The sequence below is a fragment of the Gymnodraco acuticeps genome, unplaced genomic scaffold (assembly GCF_902827175.1).
Source record: "Gymnodraco acuticeps unplaced genomic scaffold, fGymAcu1.1, whole genome shotgun sequence".
In the NCBI taxonomy this organism is placed as follows: Eukaryota; Metazoa; Chordata; class Actinopteri; order Perciformes; family Bathydraconidae; genus Gymnodraco; species Gymnodraco acuticeps.
Genome location: NW_022992206.1, coordinates 3,285,807 through 3,301,804, shown reverse-complemented (window position 1 = coordinate 3,301,804; position 15,998 = coordinate 3,285,807). Strand labels below are relative to the sequence as shown.

General features: G+C 39.9%; 2 protein-coding genes across 3 annotated transcripts in view; one reads left to right on the top strand and one right to left on the bottom strand.

The window, feature by feature from the left end:
• The window catches only part of eya2 (EYA transcriptional coactivator and phosphatase 2), a 30,339-nt gene extending 24,416 nt beyond the window's left edge, over nt 1-5,923 (top strand). For both annotated transcript variants that reach the window (XM_034205757.1, XM_034205758.1), the window contains exons 11-16: nt 1,424-1,482; nt 2,191-2,351; nt 3,195-3,309; nt 3,439-3,560; nt 3,667-3,767; nt 4,146-5,923. In XM_034205757.1, coding sequence (XP_034061648.1) covers nt 1,424-1,482; nt 2,191-2,351; nt 3,195-3,309; nt 3,439-3,560; nt 3,667-3,767; nt 4,146-4,226 — 639 coding nt within the window. In that variant the 3' untranslated portion in view covers nt 4,227-5,923. The remainder of the gene's footprint in view (nt 1-1,423; nt 1,483-2,190; nt 2,352-3,194; nt 3,310-3,438; nt 3,561-3,666; nt 3,768-4,145) is intronic.
• Nucleotides 5,924-6,228: 305 nt separating this feature from the next.
• tgm5l (transglutaminase 5, like) lies at nt 6,229-14,092 on the bottom strand. Its single transcript, XM_034205790.1, is given in 15 exon segments — nt 6,229-6,608; nt 7,073-7,209; nt 7,867-8,024; nt 9,833-10,042; nt 10,134-10,196; nt 10,312-10,359; nt 10,362-10,550; nt 10,675-10,778; nt 11,160-11,295; nt 11,528-11,705; nt 12,033-12,161; nt 12,519-12,637; nt 13,255-13,491; nt 13,767-13,949; nt 14,081-14,092. Coding segments are annotated over 15 exon segments (2,052 nt in total). The 5' UTR covers nt 14,088-14,092; the 3' UTR covers nt 6,229-6,454.
• Nucleotides 14,093-15,998: the final 1,906 nt, after the last annotated feature.

The window sequence follows — 15,998 nt, the reverse complement described above, 5'->3', positions numbered from 1 at the left end:
GATTAGAGAGGGACGGAGGGAGAAAGAGAACAAGTACACTTTGTGCAGTAATTATAGGTGTGTGTCTGAGCATCGGAGAGGAAAATTAGTCAAATGGGAGGAGGAACATTTGAGAGAAGGAAAAGGAGCCAACAAAGCCATTTGCAAACCCCGGTCCTTACCCCCTCTTTTGTTGTCAGGGCTCAGTAAATCTCAAAAGCAACTGCTGTTAAGTCTTAAGGTACAATCATCCTGTCCTTCCTCTGTCAGTAGCTGCTTCACTGAGGGTTATCGCTGCTGTCATAACTCAAGTACTACCAGAAGAGATTAAATAATTGCTATAATCAAAGTCAGAATTTCCAGTAGAAATGTTCCTATATAAAAAAGCAGATTTGTATGGCTGTATTCCACTTGAGTTGAAGGTCTTATTACTGGATTAAAATGACAATGCTCTGGAGGGCCCGAGTGTAGCTGCTCTGAGTTTCAGAGCCTATAAACCTCTAAAGGGCTCGTTTGTATTGTATGGTCAGTAGAAGCTGCTCTGCAGGGGCGGATGGCACCTGAGTGGGCGGTGGGTTGAAGCCCCTGGGAATAGAGTTATGTGGAGATGGAGGGAAGATGAGGTAGCGTCTCCATCTGGCTTTAAGAGGGCTGAAAGGTGATAGGAGAGCCTGTCTGTCCCGGGTCGTTGGGTGACAATTAGAAGTTAGACTAGGACACTAATGTGTGCATGGATGTGTGGTGTGTTATGTTAGTTTGAAAAATAGAGGCTTTTTAAGAGATTTTTTCAAGAGAAAGTCATTGTTAGATTTACTGGAGTATTTCCTCCTGGTCCACTATCACTTTTTTATTTCTATTGAGATAACGCCATGTATTTTTATGCTGCTGCAACACAGACAATTCCAAAATTGGGATCAATAAAAAAAAGTACTTCTTATATTATTATCTCTATCTTATCATGAAAAGGGGCTTATTTTAGTTTTCTTCATTTCCAATCTTAGTGACTTCTTTCATTTGTTTCTGATTTAACTGCATAATGCTGAAGGTGTTTTTGTAGCAATTATTTTAAGCTATAGTGTGGTTTGAATGCCTTTGGTTCCTGAAGCATCCAGTAGAGAGGAACAAAAAGACAATGAGTCTTTCTTCAGAGGATTCTTTTAACAAAAAAGTACGCAGTAAAAAAAAAAAAAAATCTTTAATTTACGGCGTGGTTTACCAGCATTGCACAGTCATGTTGACTGTCCTGTATGTCTGGCGCCTCGCCGTCCCGTGTCTCAATACCTTATTTCCTTCTTCTTTGTCTTTTATTTGAGCTCTTTTTTATTTGTATTCCTGTAGCTGCCATCACCCCCGCAGGCTCCCCTAAAGAGGACAGACCTGCCTGTACAGCGCTCCACTCTGAAATGGATCTCTTGATATATCCGCTCTCTTTTTCATTTCCCAGGAATGCGACCAGGTTCATATTGATGACGTGGCATCGGATGACAACGGACAGGACCTGAGGTAAAGTGCTGCTGCTGTGTTACTGTACTCCGTTCTGACAAGGCTCGTGAACCAGACTTGCCCTCGGGTTTTAGTGCACAGGAGGAAGAAGCAGGGAGATGAGACAAAGAGTTTGTGCGCGTCTGTGTGTGTGCATGTCTTTTATTTCCCCGACTTCCACAGCCATATAATATGTCACAGGATTATCCAACGCTTTCATATCTCATCGAAATATCTCTTTATCATTCCCTTTGTCTTCTTCGGTCCAGACGTTTTATTGCTGAAGCACTTTAGGATACTTTTAGGGGTGATTTGAGAAAGAGCCAGACTGTACCGAAGTACCTTTTTTTTATATTACACTTGGCCCTTTTCATTCTCAAAGATGTTTTAATATTTATACTGCCCTCGCTGAATGTATAAACAGTACTTCATGGTTTCTTACTGACAAAGCTTTTTTATTCAAAACTCAGTTTCAACGATTTCCAATTTTACAGGGTTTCTTATCCCTGAAATTCTTGTGGTTACACTGGCACACTTCCCTTAATGTGATGAATGGTTTGAGAACTACATTCTATTCATAACCTGAAGCTTGAATCAATTCCTACAGTTGTACCTATAGCTTCCCCCCTGAAACACCAATGCTAGTGCTTCTATAAGGTGCTCTGGAGAAATGCAGTTTGCTTCTTTGTGATCTACAACCTGACGGCTTCCTGTTTTGTGATCCTGCAGCACTTACAACTTTGGGTCGGACGGCTTCCAGAGCCCAGCGGGGGCCGGCTCTCTGTGCCTGGGGTCGGGGGTTCACGGAGGAGTGGACTGGATGAGGAAACTGGCTTTTAGATACCGCAGAGTCAAGGAGATGTACAACACATACAATAATAATGTTGGGGGTAAGCTCCGCTCACATTGTTTTTAACAGTGGACCGGCAAACTGAATATTCAGATTTGTCTTTTTGTAAGAGCAACCACATTTTCAAATCTAACAACATTATGATTATTTTGACAATTTTGTTTTGTTTTAAATAAAAAGAGAATCAAATGTAATATTTAAAATGATTGCCCTTTCTAATATATCAAATTGCAAAAGAAAAAATATGATTTTGCTCTGATATATTTCCGGTTGTATTTTTTTTTATTTATTAAAAAGAAAGATTTTTCATCACTATCGATACATATACATTATTAACTGCGGCTCAACACCAGATGGAGTTAATTCTGGATTATTCTGATTTGTTTTTCTTTCCTTTAGCTGGTATCAAGTTATAAAAGTTCCTATTTAGTCAGAATCCTTTTTTTTTTCTTTCTGGTGCATTCAAATCAAATCAAATCAAGTTTGATTTATATAGCTAATTTATAAACGATTTATGGTCGAGCCAAAGTGCTGTACATATAATAAAATTAGCCTACAGTAGAGACACCAAACCTTTAGTCGTGTTGAAGATGATTTGAGTATTTTAACAACAAACAGCAATATGGTTGATTACTGACACCTATTCATTCAATTGTCATAAAATAGCAAAAAAAAGGACACACATTCAATTGTCATTTAGAATTATTAGTCAGACATTGTTGTTGAATAAAGACCTTTGTGTGCTGCTGATTGTTGTCAAAATAAGGTTTTGTAACCTCTCTGAAATAATTACATTTCTTTACACATTAGAGCTGTAAAGGCTCACATCCTCCCTGTTTGGTCTCAAAGACTAACCGTATACTTTTTTCTCCCTGATGGGCAGGTTTGATGGGCAGCCCCAAGCGAGAGGAGTGGTTACAGCTGAGGAGAGAGATGGAGGTGCTGACCGACCTGTGGCTGACTCAAGCTCTCAAAGCTCTGGCTCTCATCAACTCCAGGTCAGTTTGTGCTCACTTACTATTGGCTGATAGCTGTACAGCATTTAGTATTTCTGTGATTTTTCTCCATATCCCATTAAATGTCATTCAAGGTGTCATAACTAACGTGTGTGTCCTGTCCTGTTCCAGGCCTAACTGTGTGAATGTGTTGGTGACTACCACCCAGCTCATCCCAGCGCTCTCCAAGGTGTTACTGTACGGTCTGGGCTCTGCTTTCCCCATAGAGAACATATACAGTGCCACAAAGACAGGTGAGGGCAATATAGGGGAAATGGGTTCAGGGAGAAAACATTTTTCCTGATAATAGCAATATCCTTCCTCAAATGGGCTATTTTAATGTTTTAACTTTCTTAAAAGGCAAAGAGAGCTGTTTTGAGCGTGTCTCTCAGAGGTTCGGTCGGAGAGCGGTGTATGTGGTGATAGGAGATGGAGCGGAAGAAGAGTCCGTAGCCAAGAAGGTATAACTCAATCTGGTTTTTTTACAACTGTGACTGCTGAAAAAACGGCCTCAAACTAATCAGTTAACTTTTAAGAGACACTTGGTTCTGAAGGTTCTGTGTCTGACTCTAACACTCTAACCTTTTCATTGAAATGTCACACTTTTTCTTAAACTTGGCAAGCATTAGGCTTTTGTGCATTAAAGGCCAACATTTTATCCACATGTACTTTGTCACACACTGTAATCCCCCTTCAAAACCACAGTCCATTATTCACATCTGCACTGCATCTGCAGGAGTGCTGAAAGTAATAGTCACCTCAATGTGCTGCAAGTTGCCTTAAGTCTGCATGTTTTACATTAAACCTAGATATAATAGATTTTGATTTTGTTTTTGTAGAAGAACATGCCGTTCTGGAGGGTTTCCTGTCGGGCCGATCTGGAGGCTCTGAGCCATGCACTGGAGCTGGACTACCTCTAGAGGGTGCAGCCGTCACTCTCCGCTCCTCCACCAGAACCATGAGAAGCTCCTGACCTCCTGAGAGCAGCTAGTGGACGAATCCGCCCCTGAGAGACTGATTCAGAGTCAGTGTTGCTTTTTCAACACGCAGGAGGACAAACTCACTTTAAAGCCAAAGGAACTGTGAGGATTTGGAGCTGCAGTTTATCTATGAGACATCAACATGAGGCCAAAAGCGCTGGACCGAATAAAAGACCAAAGACAAATAAGGGACCAAAGCTTCATAACTAGCCCCAGGGAACTATGGGTAATACTGCAAATACTTTTTAATAACGTTGTTTTTCTTCTTTTAAATTTGCTTCATCTCAACTTTATGAAAGGTGTCCCACTTTTGTCCACACTATGAAAGTGATGCACTGAATGCAAAACTGTACATCCTGTTTATTGAACTTGTTGGATTGGATTTGTTGTGCCTTTTTTTATTTGTTGTGAGACCAAACCTGTTTTCCACTGACCAATACTGTTACAGAAGAAATTAGAAACAAGACTTAACCCTCCTGTTATCCTCAGATTGACTTTACACCCTTTATCCTCTGGGGTCAATTTGACCCCAGTAGTTTACAACTCAAGACAATGATCATATTCAACATTTTAACCAACATGTATGTCTCTGGTGCTTTAGGTGTCTTAGTTGACTACCTAAATAACCATTTAAATAAAACATTACCCCAACCTTCCCCCTACAGACCCCTTTATACATCCAGAATTCCTATTATGTGACTATCGAAAAATATATAAATCACCATCAAATCTCACTGACTGAAATAAAATGTTAAAGTAAGATCTTTTTGATGTTGTTAAAGGACCAATAACTAAAGCAGAGGGCCGGGTTTTTTTGCATGTAATAGTCACCTCAATATCATCCTACACAATCAACACAAATATGTGTAAAATATTGACATTTTTACATGTTTTATACTACTAAAACAGCCTGGGGTCAAATTGACCCCAAGGAACACTGATGCGTACAAAGTGCGTACAGGACATTTAAAAAAGATCTTCATGTTCATTTGATGTTTACCCACTAGTCCTCACTAATTAGGAAAAGTCATGAAATACTAAGCAAAGAAATAATGTGAATCATTTGTTTAGATACGTCAAACATTGGTTTAACAGGATAACAGGAGGGTTAAAGGTATATTATAACATGGGATAGATTTTTCCTTCACTATTATTTTAGAATTGTTTAAATTTCATATTTTGTCTAGATAAAAGACAAATAATATTCTCTTCATAGGTAGAGGCTATTGAAAATAGTTTGATTTGTATTTTACCATTAATATGTGAGCTATTTATTATTTGTTAAATTCACAATGAGGTATACACAGTTTGGGAGCTTGGCATAAAAACATCCCCTTCAAAGACCAAAAATGTGCTTATGTAAAAAATGTTTGTCTTGCAGACGCTGTATTATAGGCCGGTGCTTGAATCCTTGCTTTTGATTCTGGGTTGTATATGTTGTCATGTTTTAACTCTCCTTTCCTGTCTTTGTTTCATTTCCTAATAACCTGTTTGTAATATAGATGAACTGGTGCATGTGCCGATTACACTGCCTGTCAGTTTAGCCATGATTTGTATATAATGCTTTATTGTCGATTTTGTTTTGACAGACAGTTAAATAGATGAATACAAATAAATTAATTTCATTCTTGGGAAAAGGGAGTCGAGTTCCATTTCATTTCATAAAGTTACACAACTCTGAGGCATTCGACACGAGGGATTAAATAACAGATGAATAAAAGTTGTGAATTACATATAATCTCAAGAGGTCTGAGAAGCATCTCATTCAGACTGAACTGCAGTGACCTATTTTAGACAAAGATCTCCCCCTTCAGGGCAGAAAGAGAACTGCATACTTACAGAATAAATTGTTTTAATTATTTTATTTATTTTCATACAAATCAAATAACACATTGATTCCAGTTTGTGAAATATGTGGATTTTCACGGCTTGAACACAAAAATAGCAAAATAAATATTTATTAAAAAATATATATAATTTACATTCATATTTATACCATACAAAGCAACAGAAAAACATAAAGTTTGACAGTAATCTGAATGTTTCCACTGCAACTGTTCTGGCATCAGTCGGATTACTTTTTACAATATAAATACAGAATTTCAACAATGCTGACGGTAAGTAAGTATGATGTGACACACAAACAAAAAAGGTATACAAAACAGGATTTAGGCCCTGCTGACAGAGACCATCTGGAAGCCTCTGATGGTGGAGTTGATGTTTGAGAGAGCCAGGCTGGCCTGCAGCATCTTTGCTCCCACCTTGCTGGGGATGAAGGTGATCCTCTGCTTCACACTTCCTCCTGGACGCAGTGGGAGCATCCTGTAATAAGATCAACAAAAAGTTAACAAAATGTAAAAATACTACTACCATTCCTTGTTTGCAATAACTGACGCTAACTTGTGCTAAGCTACAATTATACGTTTTAACCATGTAAATGTCTTAACATGTTGTTTATGTCTTCTAATTCAACACTTCCTGTTATCAAGCAGCCTATAATTACACTTCAATGCCAGTCAATAACTATCTGCTGTGTTCCGCACACAACAGTGGAATATTTTGTGGATTATCCTAGCTAAGCCTGCCTGAAGATAAACATAAGCAGAACAATTTAAGTGTAACAAGCTCACATTCCTCCAACAAAGACGAACTGTACTGTTATGTACGATACACAGTGACACTCCTTTATTTAAGCATTCCTCAGTTTTATGATATTGCAAACACGCATGATATGCACTCAACACGTACAAAAGAAAAAAGATATGAAGGCATGAAATCTTCCTCACCTGAAGTTAACCTTTCCTTGGATCAGCCCGGCCCCGGCTACAGTCAGTACTCCGCTCACCATGTGAGAAAATGCGTTTGTGAAGGTCACTGTGGCAGTCTGCTCTTTGCCAGGCACAATGGATTCTTCATTTGTAATCTGTAGGGGGAAAAACGTGTTAATGAACCCAGATGATTGAAGTAAATGAGCCCTTAAATAACACTTACTGTAAGTAAACCAATGTCCATATGTATGTACTTTCTACAGCTTTAAAGTAAGTAATATATTGAATAAAATCTTCACACCTAAGAGTTGTTTTTTGCTACTTCACCTTCACACATGAGACGTAAATATTCTGGATTAGATCTGATTTTTAAAGATAAGGTGAGTCTCCCTAGGCAGTGGATGTTAAGAAAACAGCTAGTTCTGCATCGATAAAAAAAAAAGAGTACTATAGAAAAGCCAACATGTTTGTAATTTGGCTTAGTTTTGGGGAATTGTTTCCTGACTTTCCAAAAATCATAAACGAATACATGTTGAAAGAGGGGAGAGCTTGTAATGTCATTAGTGAAGTCAAGGGGGGTTCAGTGGAATAGTGCACAGTCTGAGAATTGGAAACCCCCAATCTATGTGCCTTGCGTACACTACTCCTTTGTGTAGCATCTATTTTATTGATCTTTTTTATGTCTTTGAGCACCTCAATACCACAAGTATTATTATGATTACATATTTGATATTGCTGGTTGATTTGGTAGTTGTGTTTTTTAGTAAAAAATTCAAATTCATATTAAAAACATGTTGAATAATTCAAAGTACCTGTATGATGAGCTGAGGGCTGGCAATGTTGAACTCCTCCGAGGCCAGAACCCGCTCCTGACTGTTCAAGTCCTCCAGGACCACAGCCAGGTTGATCAGGTCGTCTCCCACCACGTCCTCATACTCCACCGGGGTGATCTGCTGCTGAATCACCTTGACTGGAAATACCAAGAGCAGAAAGATGTTACCACATAAGCCTTTGAGAAATGAAACTGTGAGTCTGTAGTCAAGAGTATAGTGCAGGGGTACTCAAATACAAATCTTAAAGGTCCAAAATAAATGTTTCAATAAGACAAAGGTCCGTTTATTACGGTCATTCAAACTTTTAAACAATTGCAACAAGATTCTTAACACGAGGTTGCAAAAACAAAAATAATCTGTATGCAGCAGTTTTCATTGTTATTGTGTCTGTGCTTGACCCCTCAGAGTCGCAGTGTAAGAGCTGCACAGTTAGGAATAAAGGCAGCTGCACCCTCTTTCATTCAGCATTCCCATTATTGCTTTATAAATGTATTCCCCCTTGTGTGTCCACTGAGGTTCGTCAGGCCCAACACATCATCAACAAACTCCCCCTTTGCCTCATCATAAAAACTCACAAACACCAGCAACTGAGCATTGTCAGTGGTGTCAGTGGACTCACCCACAGCTAAGGAAATGCACTGTGCATTTTTTATTCCATCACAAAGCTGATGAATCAAATCACCAGCCAGTATTTATGTTCTTCTGGTTGCTGTGCAATCTGAGAGGGGATTTGCTTGATTTGACCTGTTATTTCCTCTTTTTGTTTGCCTTCAACATGGTCGCCATCACTTCAGTCATGCATTCTTTTATACTTCAGTTATTATCCAGTGGAAAGTCCTTACCTACTGGCCTAGTTAAATCAAAGTGGTTACTTTTTTTTGGCTGGGCAGTGTAGTTTTAAACACCGTCTTATTTGACTTTCTCAGGACTTAAAACAGTTTTTTGGGGGGCAGACCCCCTCAAAGAAAACAATATATTTACACACGTAAGGTCATCATCTTAATAGTTTTGTATGCTCATCCGTGAGCAGAGCATCAAGTTGACATGTCTATTACAGCTGAATGCGGCGATTACCATCTTGTTCAGCAAAACGCCTCACAAACGTATTAAGATCAACAGCTTTAGTGCGTTTTGATTCAATGCTGAGTACAGCCATACTGACAGTCTCTTCTCTGTCATTGTAGACCGCAAATACCTCATTCCTTCAGTGCTTGGGTCCGAATGCTTCTCGTTTTGCGCCGTCCAGTTAAAAATGAAATCGCCGCCAAATCGTATGTCCACGCTCGCGCCAGGACCGGGGGAGGGGTTACATGACGTGCATCTTGTGCTGCATTCAGTTGCACTCGGACATTAGAGACTTTCTCTCATAAATGTCCGATGAGCCACAACTTTTCTTTCAAAACAAAGCTGCCAACTGGGGTGGCAGCTGGGGTGGCAAGGCCTATTTTTAGGGTGTCAGTTGCCACCCCGGTAGGTGAAACTAGGCTACTAGCTACAGTACAGATGGAACTAGATGAGCTGTTAACTCTCGCTCTGAATTTTTTTTGTTTTTGTTTTAATTCTCGCTCTGACTTAGACAGGTTGAAAGAGACACACACATTTTTCCCACCCGCAGTCCGCGAAGACCCGCCCTACTGTGCCTCTGATTCGCAGATTGTTTGGGGGGAAAAAACGCTGACTGGATGCTGAATGTGATTGGACCAAAGCGTTGACACACACAGGTGGAACACAGTGGAACAGTCAGACATGCAGAGCGCTGTTTGCAGTGGACATAGCGGATAATTTTGACTCGTTGCGAATGCGTTGTGGCGATGTCTCACATATAATACAGAGAGATCATACATATGAAAAGTATAATTTGCTCAGAGTCCGAGACAGTGGTGGTTCGGTCCGGATCCGGACCGGAGTCCGTAGTTTGAGGATGCCTGGTATAGTGGATTGTTACCTTCCATTGGTCCCAGTTTTACAACACCATGACTTTCCCAGAAGGTGTCTGAGGGGCTGTTGTTGTATTCTTTGGCCTGGGCATTGAGATGAATATTCATCATCTTGGCAACCCTCTGCTTGTTGATGACTTTCACCGTGAAGCAGACAGGCTCCCCAGCAACAGGAGTTTTGTCCAGGCTCAGGACCACCAACACTCCCCCGCACGAGCCTGAGAAATAAACATGAAGAAAGCCAGTGTGTGAGATTACATGCGTTTAAAGATGACAAATCTGATTTATGTTTTCAAACTTCTAAATTACCTCTGCGTAACGTTGAGTCCTCTGACATTCTGGAACTTCTCGATGAAATTGTTGAAGTAGGGCCTTTATTGAAAAATTAGATCAAAATGGTGAGTGTTCATGCCTTGGAGTGAACAATGTATCACATCTCTGAATTAACAATTGAGCAAATGAATGAATTTGGATTTTTGATACATACTTTTGATGTATTTGTAGTCTCCTGTGATGTTCTGCAGCCTGGGAAGCTGATAGCTTTGGTGCAGATGAGGGACCCCACTCTCTCTGTGTCCTTGCTGTAGTTGACCACCTGACCCTCACTCAGTATGACAGAGTGGACGTCTGCGTTCACCGCGGCGTACACAAAGGGGATGTCATAAATCAAGTCAATCCGCCGATCCTTTACTGCTTTGACTGGAGCTGGGCCGCAGCAGAACACTCCTGTGATTAAAGAAGGGAAGAAAATACATTTATAGGGATGTTTGTTCAAGGAAACATGTTCAAACAGGAAGGACCAAAGAAGTGAATAGTTTCTCCCAAATGGAAAACAAGGTTTCACACACACCTCCGCTTCTCTCCTGGGGGGTCGGGTCCAGAACCTGCCAGCCGTCCAGCCCAGAGCCCAGGTCCCTGCGAGTCATCCAGCACTCCACCCACACATGGAAGTTCCTGTAGAAGAAGAGCCAGAATAAGTTATCAGAGAACATGAATATGTTTTTTTTGTGAGAAAATTAAATAAATCTCATCAATGTCATTTGCATATGTCTCATCAAGCCAGTGTGTGTGATGGGGGCTTTGGGGTGTGTTTTGGGGAGTTTTGTGCATTTGGTCGCAATATTACCTTTGCTGACAACTGCTTTTATTTCTATCCTTTTATTTATTTTTTTAAGAAACAAAAGTGCTGGGCTGAACAATGTTGAAACATGTTGGAGTTTTTTAATTATTAGTTTCGAACCCTTACTCCTTTTTTTTACTATACAAAGAAAATATCAGTAAAACAAAAAACACATTTGATGTGTAAACAGATCCAATAGTTAAGTCATTACTGACCATATGCTGTCTTTGCTGTGCTTCAGCTTCTGCCCCGTTTCGCTGTAGAACTCCTCAATCACCAGGTTGTCATTTGTGTCGTGAGCGGAGTTGAAGTTTGTGACGGCACGGGAAGGAATGCCAAGAACTCTCATCACTGAAAGACGTAATAAAAATGACTCATAAGTCGACACCCTAATAAAAAATATATGAACTCTGCGTGATGGGAACAAATGTATCTGGTGTGCGGCAACACTGATAAGACATCAATCATGACGTCATGGTGATAGTGGTTGATATCTGTTTACTGAAGATCAAAAAATACAGTACAATTAGTTCTTGGCAGACAGTTTGTATATGATTTTTCTCCAGCATCATTAAATAATTACCTGTGCACATGATGGCTGCAAACACCCAGCACTGCCCGTACTTGACTGGTTTGAAACCAGACTCAGCCCACTGCGTCAGGATGTCCCCACTGCCCGTCCACAAGGAGGGGTTCACCCCCTCTTTGAAGTCACCGGCCCATTTCCCTTTCAACACGCCGCGGTCATCTTCACTGTTGATCTGAACATAAAAGAGAGGTGATTTTCAGTTTCCATACATTGTAAAGCAAGCTGGGGCATCTCACATCTTTAAGAGGAGTCTCTGTGACAGTTTAATAACTATTTTTTATTGAGTGTTGCACTGCAGTAATAACAGTGTGCCTGCATGTGACCCTTCAGAACTTTGAAGGAGAGATTGCAATTTCCCAATTCAAGCCATGACATGTTTTAAACCAGCAGAAGAACGTTGGTACATTAAGTCAATGTCAAAACATTGGTGAAACAGAACCATGGTGATTTTGAAGTTTATATGTTTAGGTTTTGTTAATATGAATCTGTTGGCACTCACCATGGCAGACACGACCCGGCCGATGTATACGGGGTTCTTTCGGTTCAGGTAGTCCTTTCTTTTGTTGGTTTGGTGCTGAGGGCTGACTTGCAGCAGTTGCAGGCAAGCCTCCAGAACACCAGGCTCAAACTGCACAAGAAGAGAGAAATAATTAAAGATTTAGTGATGTTTATTCAGATTCAGAATTTGCTCTCAAGTGACTAATGCATGATCTGAGGTCAGGTTTAGTAGAGGGGATAAATAAAGATCAATATTTAGGTTGGTTTTGTCCCTGTTGACATTTGTGTGCAAAACCAACATTTACTTTTCCCACACACTACTTTTCTGTTTTCTGTGATAATCCAAAAAGCATTATTACTATGCGAGTGAAAACAAGCAATACAATATACTACTTATGTTTACTTAATGGAAAACAAAATCTAAGAAACAGATTTAACTCAGCACCTTGATATTTTCTTTTTACATTAACAGATATGGTTTTAATACCTGATCAAAGGACCATGGTCTTGAAACAGGGTTCATAGCTGTCCCGATGAACAGCAGCCCTGAGTCGTTCTGGATGTACTCTTCCCTCTGATCCTCAAAAGGAATGTACACAACATCCGCTGCAAGAAAGAAACATGTTATTTAGTAAGTCCTCAAGTTTTTTAAAAACACATCACTGTATAATAGCAATTATACCCCATATATAATTAACTTCATTAAAAAGGATGAATAAAGAAAATAAATCAGATTGGTTATTAAAAGAAAATAGAAACGCTAAATTGGTTGGTTAGTTGGTTAAAGATAGAGAGAATAGATAGAATGTTATTGTTTTTCCCACTTTCTGAAAGTCAGAAACTAATAAAGTCTTTAGGACAGACCTTGTTTTACATATTTTATATAGTTTATTTATTTCAAACAGAAATATCAGGCTTTCTTGGCTTAACTGTTGAGGGTATTTGGGATCAAATCATGTAATCATGATCCCATAGGCAACAAAGAACTGATCGAAACTTAAAATAAGGCAGGGTAAGGGGTCCCTATTTCCCAAGCTTTATCAGAGGGGAGGCCCACAGTCTCAGACTTTGAAAACCTCTGCAATCTTTTAACCCAGCTACATAAACAATAACTATAAGTGATTTTCTGTTTTGGTTTGCATCAATACAACAAGCCACCAAGGCCTTCTGAGCCCGAAAAACGTTGTATGACATGTATAAAAGCTTCTGATAAGTTCACCCACCACGACACCAGGGATTGCAGAGCAGGGTGAATTTGCCGTACGCGCAGCTCTTCTTATTGGACCCCCGAGTGATGGCATACATCTTGAATGTGTGGCAGCCCACTGAGGCGGAGGCAGGAGAGGAGATGAAGACGGATGGGTTCTGGAGGTCAAGGCTCTCTCGGTCGATGTAGGCTTTCCAACGGGTGTAAGAAACCTTCTTGGAGAAGGTGACTGGCATGGCCACATACATGCGGCCTGCAGGAGAGAAGAGGTAGAGGGGTTTAAAATGGTTGTTCAGACTGCAAACAGCAGTCATTCATCTTATAATGCACTGTAACTTATATTCCTGTACTTGTTATGTACATTTTATTATCTTTGCTTTTTTTTAATAAAGTATATAATGTGTTTCCACTGCACTATTTATTCTTGATGTCTTTCATTTTTGTAAAGCACTTTGAATTGCCTTGTGTGGAAAGGTGCTATATAAATAGACTTGCCTTGCCTTATAAAATAAATAAAAGTGGGACTACCTAGCATGACTTGGACCTTCAGATAGTCTGTCTTGGGGTTGAAGGCTCGGCCCTCCAGCTGCAGGCTGATTCTGATCGGGGCCCCTCTTCGCACCACCAGGACCTCGGAGCTGCTGAAGCCATCGGTCCTGTGTCTCTCCAAGTTTTCAGATATTTCCAGGTTGACATCTTCTATTTTCAAGTCTGCAAAAATAAAGAAATCAGAAGTCAGAAGTCATAGTGCACCAACATTACAAATATCCGGAACAAATATGCTACAGTTAAATGTTAAAATGAGCAAAGAGAGAGGTTGCATTTGCCAAGACGAATCTCACCTTCCATTTCTGTGTGTGTGCAGTGTGTCAATACTGTCAGCCTGTAACGCTATATAAACCTTTGCCCCACCCCCTGAAGGCATTTCACGTGTGCTACTGAGAAAATAAACTGGTTTTCTTAATTGTTACTAAAGCCCTCAAGTTATGAGTCAACAGACGCACCAAAATAGGACACCCCTCCTTGTTCCCTACAGTAAGATACACCTTTACAGTTTCACTTGTGAAGGACATCTTATGTGAGTAATCAGACTCACCCTGTGCAGAAGAAAAGAGGTGATTACGTTAGTGAGTTCAGGCGTGAACTCTCGCACAGTTTTGAAATACAGATGTGAGAGCTGTAGAAGGAATATTAAAGCTAAGATAAGTGGATTGATAACCTAATGGAAATGTGGTTAACATCTATTCATACAACTCACACACTCTTGTAGTAGTATTATCACAAACCACGTGCTGTCATGTGAGATTAGTCTGGCATCATGCTATCTGCCATTTAAACTTGATGTGACTCCAACTGAAGCTGTTGCAACATGTACTTTGAAAGCAAGAGGTGATCCAGGTCATCCTGCCTGCAGCACAGGCAGGATGAGAACAATAAAGAGCTATTTGAACATTAAAGCTTGTAAACATGTCACAGTGGATGCACCTTTTAGACACCTTCCAATCTGGTTTTAGGTCTCGTCATAGCACAGAGACGGTTTTATTAAAGATTTTAAATGACATTCATTGTAATACCGACCGTGGGAAATCCACAGTTTTAGTTCTATTAGACCTCAGTGCGGCGTTTGACACCGTAGATCACAACATTTTAATAGAAAGACTAGAGAAATGGGTGGGTCTGTCTGGCACTGTCCTAAAATGGTTTACATCATATGTTGAAAACCGAGAGTATTTTGTTTAAATTGGTAGCTGTACATCAGACAGAACCAAAATGACTTGTGGAGTTCCCCAGGGGTCGATCCTCGGGCCCCTTCTATTCAATTTGTACATGCTGCCACTTGCTCAAATAATTAGAAATAACAACATTTCTTATCATAATTACGCGGATGACACCCAAATCTACATATCACTTTCCATAGATGAATACGGTCCGACTGATTTATTGATCACATGTCTAAAACAAATACATGACTGGATGTGCCGTAATTTCTTACAGCTCAACACAAAAAAAAACGAAGTAATTGTTTTTGGAACCAAAGAAGAAAGAATTAAAGTCTCTGCACACCTGGAATCACTATTACTCGAACCGAAAAGTCAAGCAAGAAACTTAGGTATAATTTTAGACTCTGACCTCAATTTTAACAGCCACATCAGGGCAATCAACAGATCAGCCTACTACCATCTAAAAAATATCTTGCGTATTAAAGACCTTATGTCCAAGCAAGACCTTGAAAAACTTGTCCATGCATTTGTTTTTAGCAAGCTTGACTACTGCAACAGCATCTTCACAGGCCTCACAAAAAAATCACTCCGTAAACTCCAACTAATTCAAAATGCTGCTGCCAGAATCTTAACACGGACAAAGAAAACAGATCACATCACTCCAGTGCTGAGATCACTGCATTGGCTTCCAGTTAGTGAGAGAATTGACTTTAAGATTTTAATGCACACACATAAAGCACTAAACAGGCTAGGACCCAAATATATCAACGACCTCCTTCAGTGGTACGAACCCAGCAGACCCCTTAGGTCTTCAGGCGCAGGCCAGCTCACTGTTCCATTTGTGAGATCAAAGCGTGGGAAAGCAGCCTTCTGCATCTATGCTCCTAATGCATGGAACAAACTCCCAGAACATCTGAGAATGGCTAGCACTTTAGAATCATTTAAATCAGGTCTAAAAACATTTATTTTCAATATGGCTTTTCAAATTTAAATGTTCTAATTTTTGAACTGTTAAACATGGTTTTCTTTCTTTAAATTA